Source organism: Pempheris klunzingeri, chromosome 13, assembly GCF_042242105.1.
Source record: "Pempheris klunzingeri isolate RE-2024b chromosome 13, fPemKlu1.hap1, whole genome shotgun sequence".
In the NCBI taxonomy this organism is placed as follows: domain Eukaryota; kingdom Metazoa; phylum Chordata; class Actinopteri; order Acropomatiformes; family Pempheridae; genus Pempheris; species Pempheris klunzingeri.
In genome coordinates this window covers 7,247,255-7,262,253 of record NC_092024.1, presented here as the reverse complement: position 1 = coordinate 7,262,253, position 14,999 = coordinate 7,247,255, and the positions used below count along the sequence as shown (strand labels likewise).

General features: G+C 38.8%; 1 protein-coding gene across 3 annotated transcripts in view; it reads right to left on the bottom strand.

Moving 5' to 3' along the window:
* Positions 1–203: 203 nt before the first annotated feature.
* adck1 (aarF domain containing kinase 1) overlaps positions 204–14,999 on the bottom strand; it is a 72,762-nt gene continuing 57,966 nt past the window's right edge. For all 3 annotated transcript variants that reach the window (XM_070842368.1, XM_070842370.1, XM_070842369.1), the window contains 2 exons: positions 6,356–6,549; positions 204–1,223 (listed from right to left, as the gene is read on the bottom strand). In XM_070842368.1, coding sequence (XP_070698469.1) covers positions 1,064–1,223; positions 6,356–6,549 — 354 coding nt within the window. In that variant the 3' untranslated portion in view covers positions 204–1,063. The remainder of the gene's footprint in view (positions 1,224–6,355; positions 6,550–14,999) is intronic.

Genomic DNA, 14,999 nt, shown 5'->3' with positions numbered 1-14,999 from the left:
GTTCACAGCAAACATAGACAATGAAAATGTGTTGTCATATTGACATCATGCCAGCAACATTAAAGAAAAACTTTCACTATAGTTCAACGTCTACACCTATAGAATGTCACAGACGTTTAAAGAATATAAATATCTTTTTTTTTTTTAACAATTTCTGTATCCATTTAAAATTAAAACCACTGTAGCATTTCTGTGGAGAGAATCTCTTCTTTTATTAACAACGCTTTCATTTGGTGGACATTATCAAACAAAAAGTCAATGTATAAAGATAGGCTGTCTGGCAGATGGCACTGCTGCCACACTGACTGTGTGGACACCACACTCGTGTGAACTGCAGCAAATTCAGCAAGGTAGCCTTCATGCACAGGTAGAGGTAGGCAGTGAGGCCCAGGTTTAGGAAAAGAAAGTAATTGTAAGCAGGAATAAGTAGCTGAAGGAAGAATGATCTATTAGTGACAACAATTCTGAGGTATTCTGTTGCTGTTGCTAGCTTCTGTTGAGCGAAACGGGCGCCCCAACTTGTCTCTCCATCTGTTTGTTACAACCTCAAGTGCTGCATCACTGCTTTTTGTGTGTGTGTGTGTGTGTGTGTTAGAGTACATTTTTTGATGGTATTCAGGCTGCCTCTATGGCATTATGTTTGATCACACATAGCTGTCAAGTGATCTATCTGTGGTATCACAACTGCTGATAATATAGTTTGATAACTAAATATATGCTGGTTGTATCTCAAACATGTTCTGTCCCTACATCATCATGCTCTCATGACTCTCATGTGACTTAAAGGAATAGCTTTTGAGGAATATACTTATTTGCTTTTTGTCTGAAAGTGAGATGAGAACATGCATAACAATCCCATGTCCTGACATTTGCATCCTGCATCCTTGTATGCATCTGTTAAGTTACAAATTATGTCATTAACATCAATGTAACTGATTCATGTGTGTGTGTGTGTATGTATGAGCACGTTCAAAATGTGTTAACATACAGTGCATTATAAACCCTTCATGGACCAACAGTTGCAGCCGGTTGTTTATGTTCCATTGTGTTGTGCAGATGTGTATCAGTGCAGAAACGTTGGCAGAGTTGTGAGCCAGTGGACCAACATGGAACCCTTCACCCACAGAAACAGCTCGTACATATCGAGTCTCCGCAGGTTGACAAACTCTGCCAGCGTGATCTGCAGAAGCCTCATCCTGGACTGAGCCTTACTCCTCTTGTACCTGTCAGCAAAAGAAGAAAGGGAAAGGGTCAAATGTCAAGCACAACATGACGGTATTATTGGTTTCATATCACATCACACAAATGCATTTGTTTTTTTTTTTAATAGCTTAAGCTGTTACAGAAAATATATCTTCCCTTTAAAAATGTAGACAAAGAATCTTGAATTCCCCACAATGTGTAATTATTTAGCTTTAATTGAATCTAGAATTCTGAAACTAATACAATTAACTTTAAAAAACTAAGAAATGTTTTATCTGCTATGGTTAAGATATTAACTGATCAAAGTAGGATGGCAAACTGCAAACGCCCTGCATAAGTCCTGTGAGCTGCATCTGCCTTCTTTCAATGTCTCTGTGGTTGCATTTATTCGAGATAGAAATCAACTTCAACTTCATCATCTAGTGACAATGAATATGCAAACAAATTTTTATGTCAGTCTAGTTACTGGGTTAACTTGCTTGGGATGAAAGTGTTGACAAATGGATGAACAGATTGATGGACTAATGACAACACAGATATACTGTAACTAATATCATTAGTGATGTCTGCAACACACTTAGTTCAAGAGATCTGGTATGATTGGTATCTGGCACGGAAATGGAACAGAGCCATTATTAATGTTACTGGGTTCACCTGTGCTTGACAAGTGAAATATTTAAGACCTTCCTCAACAACATAGATGTAGGATTATTGCCTTGCCAGAAAATACGTTTTTTTTTGTCTAAAAACTTTGGACAACATAGATTCATTATTTTCCCAAATGTAGGTCTTTTGCTACTTGGGCCAATGTGAAAAGCTGATGGTTCGATGCAAGGTGCATCTTTAAACATCTGAAACTGGCATACAATTTTCAAGCATGAGTTATCACGAACCACTGGGTTTTTAGGTTTTCATTATAGTTGATTAGTTCATTACACTGATTAAATCCTCTTCAGTGGCTGCAGGTGTGCTAATCAGCCAAACATGCTGCTGTAGTTTTTGGGTAGAATTAAAAAGCTCAGGACTTGGTGACACATGGAGAACACCTACAGCCAGCCAGTCTCATTTACAAAGTACCCGCGTTCATTTCATTCATTCATTATTTCCCTTAAAGGGTTGCTTCACCCCAATCCACCAAAATATTATCAAATCAAAGGTGTTAACGATTTCCTTTCCAAAGAGTGGACATCCTTCATTGAATTTAACAACTCCCCAGAAATACTACCATTTGGTAAATAGCCAAAATAGGTACTAGATGACATATCTAATATGAGCATAAACTGAAACAACTCAATTTCCAACATTCACACTCCCCCTGTGAGCAAACCCAAAAAAAGCACAGATAATTAAGGCTAGAAAATATCATACATCAACGAACCAACTTCATCAAGCAAAGAATGTGCCTGAAATACTTTGAAAACAATAAAAAACATTTCTTGCTAATCAGCTGAGTAAATAGAATCAATCAAAGTAAATAAGAATCAATCCAAGACACACTGGAAACTTTAATATAGAACCCACACGCTGTTCAGATAATGCAAGTATTTTCCCTTTAAAAGAACCTCAGAGATCCCAGGAAAGCCCTCTTTTCTTCTGTTTGTTTCCATCTACTTTGTCCTTGCTGTCTTTACATTTTCCTGCATTAAGCTGTCCCCAGACCTGCAAGAAGTTACAGGCTCAATGCTGTTAAATCTTCTCTAGAACACCCCCCAGCCCTGGGGGACTTATTCATTTGGGTCTAAAGAGCAACTTTTTACTGAGCAGAGGACTTAGTGGCCCTCCCACCCATGTTGGCCCATTTACTCAGATACGTCCTGTTAATTACTTGAAGTTATCTCCATTTCTATTTTTTTCTATTTTATTTTTTCTCTGAGAAGAATTCTATAAACACTTATTGGCAATTCATGTCTCCTCTCTCTATTAGAATGATCAATGAGATCCAATCATCAGGAACCATTACTATATGAATATAGCTGCCATCAGTTTTGCCTAACCCTGATAAACACCCAAATCACTCAACCAACACCCAAATGAAGTCACCTTAAGCTATAAACCTGATTAATTATGATATTACTCATCACTCTTCATCCTGAAGGAGACCCAGCCTCTCCTCTTCTCTTCCTGTCCATCCATGTCCCTCTCCCTCCCTGTGTGTGTGTTGGTTCTCTCTCCTACCTGTGTGAATGGTGCACATGAGCTTTGTTCTTGTGAGTCTATGTAGTCTGTCCATGGTAAAGATGAGGTTGTGTGGCCATGGAGTTGTTAAACATCCATACCTGGATCCATTCTTCATACACTGTTGCCCATAAAGTTGGAATAATTGTTCAATACCCCCAATTTAGTTAAAGCCTGAATACACAGTTTGCTAAAGTTCATTGTGGTTTAAGTTTCACTGTGAAATATTTGGAAGAGTTTGATCAATAAAGTTGAGAAGATATACACTTTATTTATCAAGAATAAATCACATTGTCACAATAATTTCATGAGAAGAGGGAAAAAACATTTTATTCCAACTTTATGGGCAACAGTGTAGATGTTAACAATGTGTCCATAAATGTGTCTGTACTGTAACTACACCATGTTGGTCTATCCTGAACACACAGCATCTATTGTTTGTCCTGGGGGAGGCATGTCTCTTCAGTTGCTCTTCCTGAGGTTTCTTTGATTTTTTTCTCCCTGTAAAAGGTTTTTTTGGGGGAGTTTACCTGTTTTTGAAACGAGGGTCTCCAGATTATACTGTACATGATGTGGCAAATTTGTGATATTGGGCTGTATCAATAATTTTATTGATACTGGAGAGATTTGGTTTTTGGGGAATCATTTATTCAATAAATGGTAACTGGTCTGTACTTGTAGAGCTCTTTTCTAGTCATTTCGACTACTCAACACGTTTTTCCATCACATCCTCATCCACCCAATCACACATCATTCATACAGGGATCTAAAATCTAAGTTGGAGGAGACTGTTCTTTCACACACATTCTGAAGCCATGCTTCAGGGGCAAGTTGGGGTTCAGTATCTTGCCCAAGGGGATCAAACCGCAGACCCACTCTACCTCTGAGCCACAGCCGCCAGTTCAGTGAGTCAAAACACAACCCAACGTCCCATCTGTTGTAACCAATAACTCCTTAAGCAGCACCATTAGCAGGGCACACAAAAGGTCGACTCTCTTCACTATTGTTTGCCATTTTCATTGAACCTCTGGCAACCAGGGGGGCAGAGGACTGGGGTACTCTTATTAAAATAGCAACTCCAAATTAGAGTGTTACACATAAGTGGATATAGATAAGTGATATTACTATTATTCATCACTAGGCCGGACTGCTTATCCTATCATGGGCTGGAGCCTATCTGAGCACACAATGGGAAACAGGCAGGGTATTCCCTTGACAGGTCTTCAGTCTATCACAGGGTGACTCATGTAGACATTCACATTTATACCTGTGGGTATTTTCAATGGGCTTAAACAGCATGTCTCTTTTTGATATACTCCTTAAGTCCAAAATCAGAAGGAGAAACCCATGCAGACACAGGTGCACACAGAAAGGTCCTGTTCTGTTTACAGATAATGTAATGTAATGATCTAATCTGTCTTTCATTTAGAAATATCAGGATGTCAGAAAAAGGTGCTGCATGCCGAAGAAGGGATAGTTTTGTCTGTTAACAGCAGAAAACTTCTCCTAGAAAACAACATCAGCTCCTGTAAGTACAGATTGCTGATGTGTGGAGGTGTGGGAATGAGGTGGCACCGCAAGATCCCCTGGTGCCTGTATTACATTACCACCTATGGCACTACAGTATGGTTAATATTTTATAAGAAGTGCTTATTCAGACAAGCTCTACCACTGTCAGCAGTCCAGCACCAGGCAAGGCAGAGACCCTATGTGTGTGTGTGTGTGTGTGTGTGTGTGTGTGTGTGTGTGGGTCCAAGCTCTATCTTTCAGCCATCAGCTGAGAGCTGAAATGACAGACCACATCTCTCCTCTCCCAGCCTATAGTCACAATTTCAATTTCTCTTCCAAAGCCACTTACTTGTCAGCTTAGTTTGTCTTTAGTTCTGAAACATTTCCTGTCTCTACATTCCCGGATCTATGCAAACATCTCAAAAACTGAAGGATGAAGTCATGTGTGAGATTTTGCTGTTTAACTATAAACAGTATTTCTTGATTTTATATACTGGAACATAATGGAATGTCTCATGTTGCAGAACAGTAACGTAACAATATGTCTAAAGATAATGTTATGAGACAAAACTCCTGACTTTATTCAAGTCTGCTGGTATCTTATTGAATGCAACCACTGATAGACATTTAAAATATAAACTCTTAAACATAGAATGAAGAGGAATGAGAATTTAACAATTACAGCAGACATAAAAAAAATGGCTTTTCTTTTTTTCAACACCTTACATCACAGTGATTTTGGTTCCTCTTTTGCTTCTTGTTGGCTAATCTTCAATAATCCAACATAGTCTCTAACAGCTGCACATGTGAAGCAGGTCAAGGCACTATCCTGTCTGCTGTCTGTTAGCTCTTAAGCAGCCAGTCAGGTCCTACTGGTCTCTTACTTTGACAGTCTGAAATACATTTACAAACAAAGTTTGCACTATTTCGCTATGTTAAAAAAGAAGTCTAAAATGGTCTGTTTACTTCTGTTCTCCTCCTGTCTGTCTCAGATAGGCAGCTTTTCAGTCGCCTAATGCACAGTTTTGGTGCCATTATTGATGAAGATGTTTCCTGGCCACACTCATCACAAACAAATTCAACTCCTACAACTAACAACATGCAGAATCCAAAGCAAAATGAAACAACATGCAGGTAGCTAAAAGTTGACTTATCTTTTCCTGCAAGTCTTTTAGAAGTAATCTAAAATTGCTGGCTGGCTTCCAGTCTCTATTTGCATTTAGCATTTAGTCAGTAGTCAGTAGTTTTTCCACAAAGCATTTCAACTTCAGTTCTGTGAATTAAGAGCAGGGTTCACTATATTTAAGTCAACTAGTGTGTAATGGACTTACTGTTGTCATGTACAGCAACATCACACTTCCTTTTCACTGCAGCTTTGGCATAAGTGTCTCCTGAAGTTAAAAATGAACAAAAAGCTGCTATAACAGAAAAAAAAAAAAAAAAAAAAAAAGAGTACAATCTTTCTAACCTGGCCAAGGAGCGTACGCAGCAGCGGGACATGTTGATGAAGGACGAAGAGGAAGCTCTGGTCTGTAAGGTGGTTTCAATGCCCCTCAGCAGGTCGTTGGTCTTCAGCAGCAACAGCATCTGCCGGGGCACTCGGTTCAAGAGCTCACTGATCTGGGGCAGGTAAAGACGTGCATTGGTCCTAATCTCAACATCCTGCCAAGGGAGACAGACAACAAGACAAACTATCAGTCAAATGCTCTGTACACCCACACATTCAGTAACATGATTTTGTCAACAGCTCTTCAGGTTAGATGTACAGGTCGAGCTTTGATTCTTCTTAGTTGGGGCAGGACAGCATTCTATGCACTTTTATGAGTCTTTATTGAAATTCTCAGAATAGGTCTTAACGATGTCAGTCTAAAAGAGGTCAAATGTTGTGTTCATGTATGATCACTGTGGGGAGCTGAAAGTGCTACATGGATTCTTGACAGATATTTTTGTATTGAAGCCATAATTCTAGCTGCCAAGGTTGTGAAAAAACCACAGTAAACTTTTCAATGTATTATTTTAACGAAATAATATTAATCATTCTGAATTGCCATTTTGTCAGCCAGTTTCTGTTGGAGGTATCATTTTTTGTTTTGACCTAACAAAGCAATTGCCAGTGACTGGCTCTTTGATCACTGCAAAGCTGTAATTGGTTGGTTGTCTTTCCAACTGGCGCAATAACTGTCAATAAGCAAAACCCCAGCCCTATTTGAATCACTGAACAAATCACTGAATACCTCTGGCACCAGACGAAAATAAAAAAATTAAATAAAATAAGGAAAAAAACATGGTGGCTTGTTTTCATGAACAATAAGTGCTATTATCTTCTTTGTGACTCATCATGTTACCATGTCTCTTGAATGTCTGGTCAGGAACCTGCAGTTGAGGAAAAATACCTAAACAGTGGAAACTGACTGAAAAGAAACGTAGTAATATATTTCCAGGTGTTAACTAGTCTGTAAAATCCACAAGAATATCTTCTATATGATCTTGTACTGTACTCTTTCATTGCAGCTTTTTTTTGTAAAAGCCACAACTGAGTGGAACTCCCCACCAGACAACATAAAGAGTTTTAAAGAGCTAAAAATCTGCTAAAAGCTAGTCAACTCTGTAAAAACTGACCATGTATTCTATCTGCTTTGCTTTGTATACATCACATACACATGGTGCTGACACAGTATGTGGATGTATACTACTGCATGTCATTTGTACTATATATTTCATCTTGTTTAGTGATAGTAATAGATTAAAGCTAAATTGTGACCAGTGAGGGCACTGAAGATGAAAATTTGCCTTAAGTCAGTGCATCAAATGATAACATACAAACATTATAGGAAATGTTGATATAGGAAATGGTGGTATTCTATTTAGTAAAATACAGAATGATTGAACAAAGAGTTATGAGCCAAACTGAATAATGTTAACCTCGGTACTTTGAGTGTTTTAACTTGATAGATTCAAGAAGTAAGTCTTTGATTGAGATTGATTTTACTCTGTAACAGCTTTTGTCATTTACCAGCGCACTATACACAATCAATCTTTATTTATAGAGCGCCAATTCATAACAGCGTTATCTCAAGACGCTTTCCATAAAGAGCAGGTCTAGACCAAACTCTTTAATTAGAGAGAGACCCAATGATTCAGGAATTCAACATTAAGGATTCAAGAATCCCCACATGAGCAGCATCAGATATTATATTAGGAAACAGTGGCAGGAAGAACTCCCCTTAAAAGCAAGGGTTATGAGCAGTCCTGATAAAACATTCCAGAAGAAAGGTGCTTCATGGAGGGCCATGTCGACGCAAAAGAGGTAAAGACAGTGCCTGTGGAAAAACTGTGCAGCTCTCTTTGCTTAAATATGTGTTTATGACTGCAGCTGCTGTGGAGTTTACCGTTTCTTGTTCATACATCTTGTCAGTCTTGGTGATGATTTATTCCACTGTTGATTCTATAAGAAGTATCAGGCTGTGTCATTTATGTGGCTTCATAATGTTTGCATCCGCCCAAAATCTTCCATCACAGTACATATAATTTTCTATCACAGTAATGACATATATCACAATACAGTGGTTGTTCTGTGAATTATTAAGAAATGATTCAAATAACCATACCATACTTCATCACATTGTTATTCTTCTTTATCTGGAATTTCGATACAAACTAAAACATCTGCCTCACACAAGACAATATTTGAGTTAAAAACAAAAAAAACAATAAAACTAAGAGAACTATGAGAACAATCATTTGAGAACCACGGGGCCACCCAGTATTGAGATCACACTGCCAAATCTCTACAGGTGGACAAATGTCTACCATTGCACAGTATGTACCATTATATCCACAATCCTTCCATAGAATATATTTATACTTGGTTATTGTGTTTAATTGTTTGAGTTTTGTCTCTTTCATGGTTAATTCTAGTAAGGCTGCTAAGGAGGCTGTATATTTTAATTGATAATGAGATGCAAATTTCTGTATTGGGCAATAAGGGCACATGTTGCTGATGTTGTTAAACTTGGCCTTATTTGTTGGCATTAAACAGAATTTATTTTTTAGCTGGAATTCTTTCATTAGTACTATATATCATCACCTTTAATCTTAAGACCCCTCCCTTTTAAAATCCTAGCAGGGTAACATTTACTAGGGGTGTAATGCTACACAATTTTCTTTTAATGATTTATTTGACAGGACAGTTTAAGTTTAAGTCAAGAAATACCAGTGGGAGAGGGGGATGACGTGTTAAGTGCCACAAAAGTCATGGTTCTGTATCGCCCTCATTTGGCATCCCAGTTTGGTGCATTTTTGTTACAGCAGAAAAAGAAGAAGGTTAAATATGACAACATTTTGGTCTTTAATGGAGTCAGGACACCTGTTTTATGCTTACTTATAGTCTAACTGTACATAAGCAGTTAAACCAGCACCATCTTCAGCAGCTATGGCAGGAACATGCTACTTAGACACTGATGCTTCCATATTAATAATCTAATGATGTCATTATGTCTATCAGGCTCCTCTCCTGTGGAACCTCCTTCCAGTTTGGGTTCGGGGGGCAGACACCCTCTCTACATTTAAGAGTAGACTGAAAACCTTCCTTTTTGATAAAGCCTATAGTTCAGGGCTGGCTCAGGCCTTGGACCAGCTCCTAGTTATGCTGCTATAGGCTCAGACTGCCAGGGGACTCCCATGATGCACTGGGCTCCTCTCTCCTCCTCTTCCTCTCCATCCTGATGCTTCATGTCTCTTTAATGTCTGTTACTAACTTGCTATCTTCCCCGGAGCCTTTCTGTGCTTTTCTCATCTCTCAGGTTCCTGTGGATCCTAGTCTTGGTTCTCCTGCTGTGGTTCTCAGGTTCCTGTGGATCCTGGTCCTGGTTCTCCTGCTGTGGTTCTCTGGTTCCTGAGAGTTTGGTCTAGACCTGCTCTTTATGTAAAGCGTCTTGAGATAACTCTGTTGTGAATTGACGCTCTATAAATAAAGATTGATTGACGGATTGATAGATTATGTAAAAATAACCAAACCACTTAAATACTTTTTAACTATATTTTTGTCTCTTGGTATGGGTTGTGATGATGTGCTGTTCAAATCAGACATTAAATGTTCTGGATGTACTTGCACTATAGAATAATAATTATTGTTCTGCATGTTTGTGGTGGATTATTAAACTATTTTTGACTATTTTAGTTATATGGTGTATATCATACATTAAAAGAATGCCACAAATCACAAATACATGTACCATTACACCCCTAACATTTACTCAGAGTTTTAACTGGTGTACTATGTAAGGGCAGCTGTGGCTCAGTGGTAGAGTGGGTCATCCCTCAATCAGAAGGTCGGGGGTTCGATCCCCAGCTCCTATGGGTCAACATGTCGAAGTGTCCTTGGGCAAGACACTGAACCCCAACTTGCTCCTGAAGCAGCTTCAGTGTGTGAATGAGTATGAAAGAATAGTCTCCTCCAAATTACATTCCTCCTGTATGAATGATGTGTGAATGGGTGAATGAGGATGTCATGTAAATCGCTTTGAGTAGTTGAAATAACTAGAAAGGTGCTATACAAATACAGACCATTTACCATTTAAGTACACTTTATTATGTATTATGCTAGTGTATTTAATGTAACTGTATTTTTCATCCCATGCGTGTGTCCACTGTATTTGATTTGTTTATTTCTATGTTTTTCTTGTGACACATGAATATGCTTCTAAATAATATCTGGTGCTCATTGTCATATTCTTGCATGCACAGAGAGACGGTGTTTATGTGCATTAAGATGCACAACGTCCTCAGTAATTCTGATTTATTCAGCTGAATTCTTTGGATGTGGCCATTGATGCTATGGTGCAAATTATGCAAGCATGACAGTATAGGCTACAAGGTGAGCAAGGCAAGAGGGAGAGATTAGAGGTGAGGGGAGGGAAGAGAGGAAGGAAAGAAGAAAACGGCAATAAATAAAGTAATACAGGGGAAGGCTAAGGAGGTTAAAATAAAAATAGAACTGAGTTTTGCATCAGCAGAATTGACAACGTAGTGATGAAGAAGATGTTTCTTCCTTCATGGATGATGTTTGCCTCCTATTTATTCTCTGATTTAGAAGATAGCTGCTTTAGTCTCCATGTGAGGGTGAGTGTCCTGCTCTAGTCTACTTCAAAGGCCTCCTGATGCACATTAAGAAGCCCTAACTATACTATTAGTCATGGGACAAAGTGGACTGCAAGCTTACAAACATTTATTAAGCAATCTTTAAACAGAAAGTAAAATTCCCAGGTGCACAGTCTGAACAAGTACAGGACTGTGAAATTACAAGCTAATTGGAAAAATAAATGGAGAAAAACTCTTTCATACCATCCAAAACTCTGAATAGAAGCACAATTGGCTAGTTTTTGTATTTCCCTGTTAATGACGCACAGAGCAGTTTGATCTATTTGTCACAACTTTATCAGCCTACATTTAAATTGCAATAAATTGTACACTTTTTGCAACTTGTAATTTTCTACAACTGGAAACTGGGAGATGCTCCTTTATTCTACAATCACAATTCCACAAAGAAAACATTTGGCGTACAATAAATATAAAAGAAAGCAAAAGATTTGAAGTAAACCACGTACATCAAATCTCACTACTTTTGCTTAGCTACAACCAGTTTATAGCAGTACTAGACTATAAGAAGCACTTGAATTTACAATGGAACTGAAGAAAAAAATATTTTTCAAGAAAAAGAAAATGAGAAGTGAAGGTTACAGGAACAGTAATGACTGTATGTGTGTTCTGGGAAAAAACGGCTTATTATTATTCTATATAATGGCCTGGCAGGCTGTAATGGCGCCTAAATAATGATGTATTATTTCAATCACCTGCAATCCATCCCATAATAATCACAACTGTAATGGTACATTTTGGTTTTGGTTTTTGTTGTTTTGTGCTTCGCCACAACAAAATAAAGTTACAAAATGCAGCTCAAAAACAATGTGCACCATAAGTTGTCCCTTTTCCTGGAACTAAAATGCTCAGTTACGTTGGTGTCAAAAAAAAGGTCCTGTGTTTTCTACTTTCAGCTAGATATTAGCCATGTTGAGTTGTGTACAGTCGAGACATTTAAAAATCATTTTAAAATTCCTATAATTCAACTTAACATTTACTTTGTATAACAACAAATTCTGTGGAGCGTCAAATATAACTATGTATATGAATTTGTCTATCCTGTGTGTGACAGCAGCATTGTCAGAGCTGTCAGTGCTGATAAACAGAGAGTAGACAGGCCCAGAGAGAGACAGGTAGCTTGTCAACATTCTGACACAAATAAACTCTGTCTCTGCTCTCTGTCTGTCTCGGTCTCTGTCTCATGACCACAAGAAATGATGTGAGCAAACACCATCTGATACAACCATACACACACACACACACACACACAAGATACCATTTTCTTTTTAACTGATAAAAAAGTACTAAAATTTAGTTCCATTTTAATAAACTTATTTTTTGAATATGTTTTTTTTGTTTCTTATCTTTTCATTTTATTTTATGTAAACTGGCCAAGGGGAGGGCTTTCTCCTGTCTGGTGGTCTAGTGAGTCTCTGGGACCTGGTTGGCTGCCCCCTTTTTGGGCACAACTCGCAATTTCCTGTACTTTCCTTCCTGTTCCCCTTGCCCTGCCTTTTTGATCCTATCCAAAATCCACTGTCCTTAGCCTAACCAAAGACCTACCTCAATACCAAACCTCTGCACATCTCCAGCCTGTGCCAGACCCTAACCTCATCCCATCCATTGCCTGCCTCCAATCCCCATTTCTCATCCAACGGGTCCAGCAGCTCACAAGCAAATACAACTTGTGTGACAAGCTAAGCAGGACTGACCCTGATCACAACCTGGATGGGAGCCTAAAACTGAGGATGAGAAGCAGGGATCATTATTTAAAGGTTTTAATGTACTCTGCATCTCTGTTTGTTGTTTGTTAAATGCTGTTCTGTGCAGATGTTCTGTAAAGTCCCACCGTTCCTGAATGTGTCCTAATAAGTTGAGCGAGGCATGTGAGTGGCTGAGAGTAGGGGGAGGGTGGGGAGGGTGGGGCGAGTGTACGTGCATGTGTGTGCGTGTGTCGCTCTCTCGGTCGGCACGCTTGGAAGAGGGAGCAGCCAAGTTAATTCGGTACCTGTATTTTATTATGTTGGCGTGGTTACGGCCGACAGTAACCGAAGTTTAGTAATAAAGCCACATTACTGACAACTTGGGTCATTATTCCATCGTCCTGCTGGACTCTACAGTACATTTTTTAAATAAGAATTTATCATCAGAGGAATTTCATATTGATTCTTACTTGTGCCTGAGATATGGACTACATTCTCTACATGTTTCTGCTTGTTGAACATGTGTTTAAGTATCGGCGTTTTACTCACAAAGCTTGCACTTACAGTAATAAGTATAGTTGTCATCAACTTGAGTAAAATGTTATCAGTACCGGTAATGCTGCAGCTTAATGATACTGCAGTCTTTACAAATTTGGCCCCAGGCCTGTTTAACACCAGGTTTCGGCACCCATCCGAAGTGGTAATAGTTCAAATACAAATGTCATGACGACTGGTACAAGACCTGGTGTGAGCCACATCCATTGGTTCTTCACCATCCTGTCATTAACCCTGCCAGTTAATTTAAGACATTTTGACTTGTCACTGTAGGAAAAGCAAAGGTTTTACTAATAACATTAACATTGGCTCAGTCTTAGTTCATTGTCTAAGGATTCATAATATCATCACCTAACACAATGACAGAATTACTTCCATGCAATCATGCAAACGGTTGTTGAATCAGCACTTCACACGAACAGCTGGAGCAAATAAAAGAACTGCATAATTGGTGGCAACATCAGCTGCCAGCTAAATGTGAGGAAGAGAGTTGTGTCAGATAACAGCCATGAACTTGACCCTTATGAACAAAATAACAAGATGTGTAAACTGTTTAGCACAGCTGTGAGTGAGCACTGCTCTTAAGCAGAAGCAGCTAATGCAGACCAGTTGCTTAAGACGTTTTGTAGGAGCTCGAGTTGTAGCATGAATCTCTCTTCCTTTATTTTCTATGAATAATTACAGACCCTTCCTAGCTTTCCACTTGTCCATAGCTTCTTCATTAACTTCTAAAAATCTAAATCAAAAGATACAGACATAAACCCACAATAACAACCCCATCACAAATCCCAGCCCCCCCCCGTCCAAATAACAGGGGGGATGGATGTTCTGAAGTGCTCTGCCGAGTCCTTGTTGGGGAATAACAATTAGTAGCAATTATAGGAGGTTGGTTAGCAGGCCTTACAGCTGTCGGGGGGACACAGAAATGGCGACAGTGCTCTCATTTGCATCTGAAAGCTTCAATAAGGACATATTGTATTGTGTGTGGTGTGATAATAAGCCGCGTAAAAAGGCAAAGGGAATGGAGTTGGGGGGAGGTGGAATCTGTGCCAGTGATTTTTCTTTTCTCTCCAGTGTATTAGAGAGTCGGCAGGATGATTTCATACAGCGGCTAGCAGGTATTAGAAAATGGTTGGCTGCAACAGAGGGAGAGGGGAAGAATGTCAGCATCTACTTCAAAGGAGCAACGTGAAAGACAACGCCAGAGTTTAAAACATTCCAAAGTGAAATAAATGTCATGTGTAGAAATATCAGTATTGACATTATGTCAAACACATACTTTGTCGCAGTGATCTCTACTGAAGATAGCATGCTAATCAGCTAGCTCAAGCCTGCACATTTACATATTTTACAGGCTGTTTTCTTTAAAATGTTTCTTTGTTATATTTATACTTCTTAAATTGCAGAACTTGCTTTTTACGTTCTTATTTTTTCTTTCTAGGTTTATTGTTATGCACCAAAATGCCAAGACAAGTAGTTGTATGTGTGAACTTGGCAGTAAATAAGATTCCAATCATGACTCAAGCATAGCTGTAGCATGTCGGCAATCATGTCGTGCTTTTGTTGACAGATGTTCATAGGCCACCGCTCTGAGCTCCCATAGACACAAACACTATCTGAATGACATCTCCAGACATCCTGCCTCTCACTTTACTGAATACAGTCTGAAGCTAGGCTGGGATAAAAAAAAAAAAAAGACAGTGACACAGCTTACAG